This window comes from Engraulis encrasicolus, chromosome 2, assembly GCF_034702125.1.
Source record: "Engraulis encrasicolus isolate BLACKSEA-1 chromosome 2, IST_EnEncr_1.0, whole genome shotgun sequence".
NCBI classification, from domain to species: domain Eukaryota; kingdom Metazoa; phylum Chordata; class Actinopteri; order Clupeiformes; family Engraulidae; genus Engraulis; species Engraulis encrasicolus.
Window position 1 is genome coordinate 16,443,295 of NC_085858.1, and position 7,434 is coordinate 16,450,728.

Below are 7,434 nucleotides of genomic sequence, written 5' to 3' on the forward strand. Positions count from 1 at the left end.
GTGTTCCCCCCTGCCCTGCTGCCTTTCGTAACTGAGCTGGTTAAGGTTTCATTTATGCTAAAGTCTAGACAGTTTTACAGGCTACTCTCACTGTGCTTGTTATACACAAGAGGTGTCGATTTGATCCGCATAGCAATACAACAGAATCTGACCAGTTAGGTCCCAGCGTGCACACACAACAGGATTGAACTGTCGCTTTGGATTAATGTCTCCTCAGTGCTGTGTTACTAGCACCTCCCAGCATCTCAACAAATGACTGAACACTGTTTAAAATAACTAATACAGGAACAATGCTTGAGTGTGTTTTATATCGAAAGCATAGTTTCTAGCCTGTTAGCAACTTGGGTAGTTGCGAATGGGAAATTGCATTACAAACAGCAGAGAAGCTATGTATTAGCAACTATGGTTTCCAGAAATGCACCCCTGTACTACTTTATACCTCTTGCTGGTGTCCTACGCTGCACTATACGCCGGGAACGCTAACAGGAATGTCTGGTGTCATTTCTACAACACCACCGGTTTCTAAGTGCCACTGGGGTTTGTGGAGATGGTGTGTTGTGTCATCTAAGCACATGAGACACAGCTGGTCACATCACGAGTCAAAATGTCTGTCTGACCAAAACAAAACAAAAAACCCTGAAATGTTCTTGTCACAAGCACGTCATAACGCAGCACTTGTTGTTTGTCTTTGGCTGAACGACCGAAAAAGAAGCTGTCAATACCTATCTGGCTGGATGCCTAATCCACATCTGCAAGCACCAACGATTGACTATCACAAAACACAAGGCACTGACCAACACAGCTTTGAAGAAGCTGCCGCTCCACCAACTCTCCCTGCAAGGCGAACAGCTGCATGCTGAAGCTATATGATTGGCTAGCAACACTGCTGAGGGAGGCGTGCACAGTAGAACACCTCCACACGTACTATTACGCAAATTGTCATAGCAACAACCACCATGCCTTCAGGCAAGCATCAGGGCCCATCTCTGTGCTCGGTAATGGGTTTCTGTATAGCATTACACTGTGTGTGTTTGTGTGTGTGTGTGTGTGAATGTGTGTGTGTGTGTGTGTGTGAATGTGTGTGTGTCTGTGTGTGTGTGTGTGTGTGTGTGTGTGTGTGTGTGTGTGTGTGTGTGTTTGGAACGTGCTGAGGCAAGCAGCTGCAGCAAGGTCAAACGGAGGTCAAACACTACAAGCTAATCAAGACTAGCTGGACTTAAAACAAAACGCTCATCTATTTGGCTATTCGACATTCAAATGTACACAAAAACAATAGTACAAAAAACACTGTAAAATAAACAACTGAATGAAAAAAAGAACAGTCATTAAGACATTTCAATAATTTAAACCTGTTTGGACGGAATATCGAAACAGAAAGAGAACAGTAAAAGGATTCATATCTCCTCTCGTCATACATTTTGACTATGGATGTGAATCTGCTTTTTTGATATTTTGCATAGGACAACATTTTGGCACAAGCTGAGAGAAAAGGAGAGCAAGAGGTTGTGACATTTTGTACCCGTTCATTTCTGTAACAGACAGCTCATTGCAGCGATGCGTACATTGCCACGCAATGCCTGCATATGCTTCACAATATGCGTGTGTGTGTGTGTGTGTGTGTGTGTGTGTGTGTGTGTGTGTGTGTGTGTGTGTGTGTGTGTGTGTGTGTGTGTGTGTGTGTGTGTGTGTGTGTGTGTGTGTGTGTGTGTGTGTGTGTTTGACTGAACAACTCCTTTGATATCTGATGAGCTCCAAAAAAAAGCTTCCCAAACTTGCAACACCACTGGCTAGTTCCTCCAAGTGCTCTTCAAGAGGACTACCCAACAACAAGTTGATCAGGTGACCTGTTATGGCTGTGGATGTGTGTTGTATGTCCTTGTGATCTCTTGTTGGAGCGTGTAGTGCTGTCGATTTCACCTTTTGTGACTGTGAGAAGTCAATGTAAAACATAACCATATCATCCACCAGGTTTTGTGGGTCCATTGTGTGGAAGCGGGCCTTAAAATGAAGCCTGGGCGACGGGTAGACAACCACCGTGAGAGACGTCAGGGGTAAAGTGGGGTTAAGTAAGAGCCGGTGGCTCTCTGGAGGTTGGCCGTCCCTCAGCACTGGATCTGGGAGAAGGGGTGTCGCAGGAGCTCCTCGGCGCTGGGCCGATGCTTGGCCTCCACGAAGATGCGGCGGATGAAGTCGCGCGTCTGCTCCGATATGTGGGAGGGCAGCATCGGGTTGGTGGGCTGCGTGGCGATTTTAAAGATGGCCGCCATGGCCTCAAACTCGGCCCAGGGGGGCTTCTCCGTCAACATCTCCACGACCGTGCAGCCCAAGCTCCTGTTAGACACACACACACACACACACACACACACACACACACACACACACACACACACACACACACACACACACACACACACACACACACACACACACGCACACGCACACGCACACACACACTATACATTGACATGCGCCACTAAAAATGTCAAATAGTGCTGTTCTCTGGCCTTTTAGTTCCAGGCTCACAGGAATGTTTTGGTGGAAACTTTTTCCCGGCAAATACTGTTGACAATTAGAGCTTGTTATTGCTGGCTCCAAGAGACAGTGCCAGCACAGACCACTGATAGAGCACTGTGTGTGTGTGTGTGTGTGTGTGTGTGTGTGTGTGTGTGTGTGTGTGTGTGTGTGTGTGTGTGTGTGTGTGTGTGTGTGTGTGTGTGTGTGTGTGCGCGTGTGTGTGCGTGTGTGTGTGTGTGTGTGTGTGTCTATGTTTGTGTGTCTGTGTTTCTCTGTGTATGTTTGCATTTGTGTATGTGTGTGCGTGTCTGTGTGTGTGTGTGTGTCTGTGTTTGTGTCTGTGTTTCTCTGTGTATGTTTGCATGTGTGTATATGTGCGTGTGTGTGTGTTTGTGTGAACAGTAGGAAGAAGACAGTCTTCATTCGTGGCTGTCCAAAGTTTATGTTCCTGACTGAGACTCTTGGGCCTCTCAGAATTTGGAACATTCCACCCGAATAGGGAAGGCGAGCCTGGCTCTCAGCCAATCGCATCTCTCACCTGATGAAACCAACCAATCAGATAGGGTCGCTTTGCTTCAAAAGACTTTTGAGTTTTTTCAGTCGGCCTATACACTTTCAGCTTCTTTAGTTGTTGTTTGCACACGGGGTTAAAAATAAACCCATTCCACCTTTCAAGACTTATTTTTCTCGCGCAATCCAAAAATAGACGCGTTCCGTTTTCTAAAAAAAAAAACCTCTTTCCTTTCGGCTATGCCAGCTCTAAAATAAGAAGCTCACTTTCCTCGAGGAATGTTGCTTTTACCCTTCACTGGCGTTTCCCACCATCCAGTTACCCCACTAATTTTCCCACAGCGACTCTGCATGGACAGATGGACAAGAGGAGGCATGGAATGGAACAGCACAGCACTGCACAGCACCGCATCGCACCACCCAGCCTTGCTCACACTGACCGTCAAGAAGTGGACACACAATGATGGAGAGCATATTTCGGCCCAGCCAGGGCAGCCAGCCAATGGGAGAAAAGCAGAGAAGAGAAGAGAAGAGAAGAGAAGAGAAGAGAAGAGAAGAGAAGAGAAGAGAAGAGAAGAGAAGAGAAGAGAAGAGAACAGAAGAGAACAGAAGAGAACAGAAGAGAAGAGGAAAGAAGAGAACAGAGAGGCGGCTGTGTGTGTGTTTTTCGATGATAGGTTCCGCTGAGTTAACTGTCGCCAATATTCTTTCCACAGTGTGCTAAACACTCCAATGCTTTTAATGGCTTAGCCTTAGCTTCTTTGACACCTTAATGGCCATTGGAAAGTCTTGCTGTGCCAGCAGCTCAACTGAACTGAACTGAACTGAACTGAGTGCACTCAACTGGGACTACCAGGCCTAAGATTAGTGCTAACAACCTCAGTTTTTATATCTTTCTATTTGGAACTGAAACAGAATCCTTGATAAATTTGGCTTTGATATCTTTTCAGCACCCCTCCTGCAACTCTAACAACAGTCGTACACGTTTCTATTTCATTGTTTTGAAAATGCAGTATTAACTTGCAGTGTCTTGCAGTAATTTTGAAATATAAGACAGTTACACTTTACTTGACGCAGGTGTCATATGTATGACATAATAGTGTCATAATAGTGTCAAAACAGTGTCATGACAGTCACGAACAAGTCATAGACATCATGTCAATGTCATTAACATTTTATGGTCATGAAAAGTTCACATTGTCCGAACTGTCTTTCCCATAACCGAATGTCACGTAATGACAAAGTCATAAAATGATTACGGCATTGACATAATGTTTATGGCACATCACACTGTTATGTCATACGTATGCCGCCAGCATCAAGTAAAGTGTTACCGATAACACTCCAAAATGGCGTTACGCAATCGAGGAGCCTTAGCTATGGCCATGTTTGGTCACACACAATGCACAGCGTTTGTCACATACTTAAGCTTAACTGTAAAAAGCAAAAGTAATGCATGCTACAGAAAGTGCTGGCTACTGGCAGGACTTTGTCGACACCATCAGAAATTTGTAATAGTTTTATCAAGGACAACTTGTGTGTGAGTCTTTGTGCGTGCATCTGGGTGTGTGTCAATTTAAATGACCTATTTGGCCTCTGATAACTTCCATGCACTGTGTGATGCTGGTTTCATAGTGAGTGGAAAATGAAGTTTAATTTAGTGTTGACTTTTGTGAGTTGAGCGAAGACTCACCAGACGTCGGCCTTGCGGCCGTAGCCCTCTCCGCTGATGACCTCGGGGCTCATCCAGTACGGCGTGCCCGTCACCGAGCGGATGCCCGTACTCGACATGCAGATGGTCTGCAGACGCTTACTCGCCCCGAAGTCGCCCAGCTTCACATTACCCGCCGAGTCGCGCAGGATGTTGGCACCTGGGGGCGGGTGGCAAAGACATGGAAAGTGTGAACGGATGATAGCACGCCCACATTTTGGATACACTTTACTTGACGCCAGCGTCATATGCATGACTTAATAATGTCATAATAGTGTTAAAACAGTGTCATGACACAGTCATGGATGAGTTATAAACATTATGTCAGTGTCATGAGCGTTTTAAGGTCATGAAAAGTTGACATTGTTAGGACTGTCTTTTCCATAACCGAATGTCAATTAATGACAACAGGAATTGATGACAGGTCCATGACTGTGTTACGACACTGTAATGACACTGCCATGCCATACCTATGACACCGGTGTCAAGTGTTACCCACATTTTTACAGTATGTGGATGTTCCTGCAGATAGTCCAATAGACTTGTCTATGCTGACATGGTTCTACCCTACAAAGGCACTGAAACATTGAAGCTAACAGATTGAAGCTGAAACATTGAAGCTAGCAATAGATTGCTAGCAATATTAGCGGACAAACTATAATGGAAAATCTAGCAATATCAACAGAAAAAAAATTACCTTGGCCACAGGGCAGCAAGTACATCTACTGTATTAACCATACAAGTGAATACTGTTACAAACCAAATTATGGAATTATGTTAGCTGTTAGCTGTGTGTTAGCTGTAACCTGTGGATTTCCCATTTGTATGCAATGTCCCTTTTGTCCATGACCTCCCTTCAGTACCTCCATGACCCCTACCCTAGGGCCCCTAGAGCCCCCATTTGGGAACCACTGGTTTAGACTGTGATCTGAAATATGTTGTTGTATGCATAATGGTGTGATACATTCCTGGATTTTCTGAGCAGGAAGAAGCTGGAGATCAAGTCACAAATCAAAGCTAATGCTATTGAGTTTCCAGTTTAAACTGAATTTGACAAAATATGTATCTATTGAATTGGGGATTTTTTAAGGGGAAGTTGTAAAAACATCTGCTAAACTTTAAGCTTTTTTGGAGGTTTGGAGTTTATTTCATTAAGGGATCATTGTGTCTACTACAGTATCCCTCATGTCTGGGTACATTAGAAAAAATCAAATTAGATCAGGGGTTTTCGCGGGGGTTTCCCCAAGGTGGCATGCATTACAAACATCTGTCTTTCTGTATCAGGATCCTTCACGCCAGCTGAAAAGTATGTTATTTCGACAAATTCATGTTTAATGTGCAAAGCAAAAGATACATTACGGGTATATGGCTAGTGATATTCCCTATGTGCTCTTGAGACTTTGAGACACCCTCTTCATGCCTTGAAACTCAAATCCATGACACCATGAGATTTACTGTACGTAAATAGCATTTCATGGTTCACTTCATCTAAAGCTGGACATGTTACATCGCAGTTAAAGTGTCACGCTGTGTGAGGCCTGCTGCTGCTAGCACTCACTGACACTGGCGGTGTTAGCTTGCCAAAAGACCAGTCCCTGTTCAGTGTTGCCAGATATGTCTGATCAAATCTCGCCCAAAAGGTTCTAAAAAACCACCAAAATGCGCTAAATTCCGCCCAATTTCAACAAATTGCATTGATTTCTATGGGCATAACACTGCAGAATTTCCTCCCCCCGTTTTTACCCGCAGACGGCCATCCCAAGCAGCCCAATTGGGCGGGTAACCACCCAATCTGGCAACAATTTCCCTGTTCTTCATGTCTCTCTCACCTTTGATGTCCCTGTGGACGATCATGTTGCTGTGGAGGTAGGACATGCCCTCCAGGATCTGCCGCGTGTACTTGCGGGTCACGTTCTCCGTCAGCGCCCCGTAGGCCTTCAGCTGGTCCTTCACCGAGCCCTGGGAGGGAGAGGGAGAGAGAGATAGAGAGAGAGAGAGAGAGAGAGAGAGATAGAGAGAGAGAGAGAGGGTATGAGTTTCGTTCCAAGTAACTGTTCTTCAAAAACTGAAGGAAAAAGATTCTCAGTCAGGGAGCTCAGTTGATTAAAAAGTCATTATATTTCGCAGACTAATACATTAAAAGCCCCAAATTCTTCTTTTTGTAGCTAGAAAGGCATTTCGTGTCATATCAAAGCATCTTCATCACTTTGGAGCAACACTGTCACCACTATGCTTTTCTGGCTCTGCCAACACACCATTACACTTATACGATTCCACACTGTAACCTTTTTAAATAAACTACATGTTATTTGTCAGGCATTTGTCAGAAAACAGAACATTCATCTTTCAGTATATTCAGGTCACTCTATTCTGTAACTGCACTGAGTCTACTACGTAAGTGCCCTGCACTCACTCAGTTGGTGAAATAAAATTACAATAACACAATCTAAACCCCGACACTTAAGCCCCGCTGAGGCGGGAGGGCCAGAAAATTTAGCAAACTCTTGCAGATGAAAGTGCCGACTCAAGCGCGGAGTTTCCGAGCGTTCCCTTAGGTAACGTCTGCATGAGGCCCAGATCTGTTGAACTCTTACACAAACAGAATGATGAAATTGGCTGTAAAACTTCAGGGCTATTTTTTTTAATCGGTGTTGAAAGTGTCAGAGGCAGATCCAAACTTGTGGGGATATATTCATCTG

At 44.7% G+C, this 7,434-nt stretch overlaps 1 protein-coding gene across 1 annotated transcript in view; it reads right to left on the reverse strand.

Annotated features, from left to right (window-relative positions):
- Window positions 1-1,329: 1,329 nt before the first annotated feature.
- The window catches only part of map3k3 (mitogen-activated protein kinase kinase kinase 3), a 46,093-nt gene continuing 39,988 nt past the window's right edge, over window positions 1,330-7,434 (reverse strand). Inside the window, exons 15-17 of the mRNA XM_063223274.1 lie at window positions 6,565-6,694; window positions 4,718-4,895; window positions 1,330-2,331 (exon numbers count right to left, since the gene is read on the reverse strand). Coding sequence (XP_063079344.1) covers window positions 2,103-2,331; window positions 4,718-4,895; window positions 6,565-6,694 — 537 coding nt within the window. The 3' untranslated portion in view covers window positions 1,330-2,102. The remainder of the gene's footprint in view (window positions 2,332-4,717; window positions 4,896-6,564; window positions 6,695-7,434) is intronic.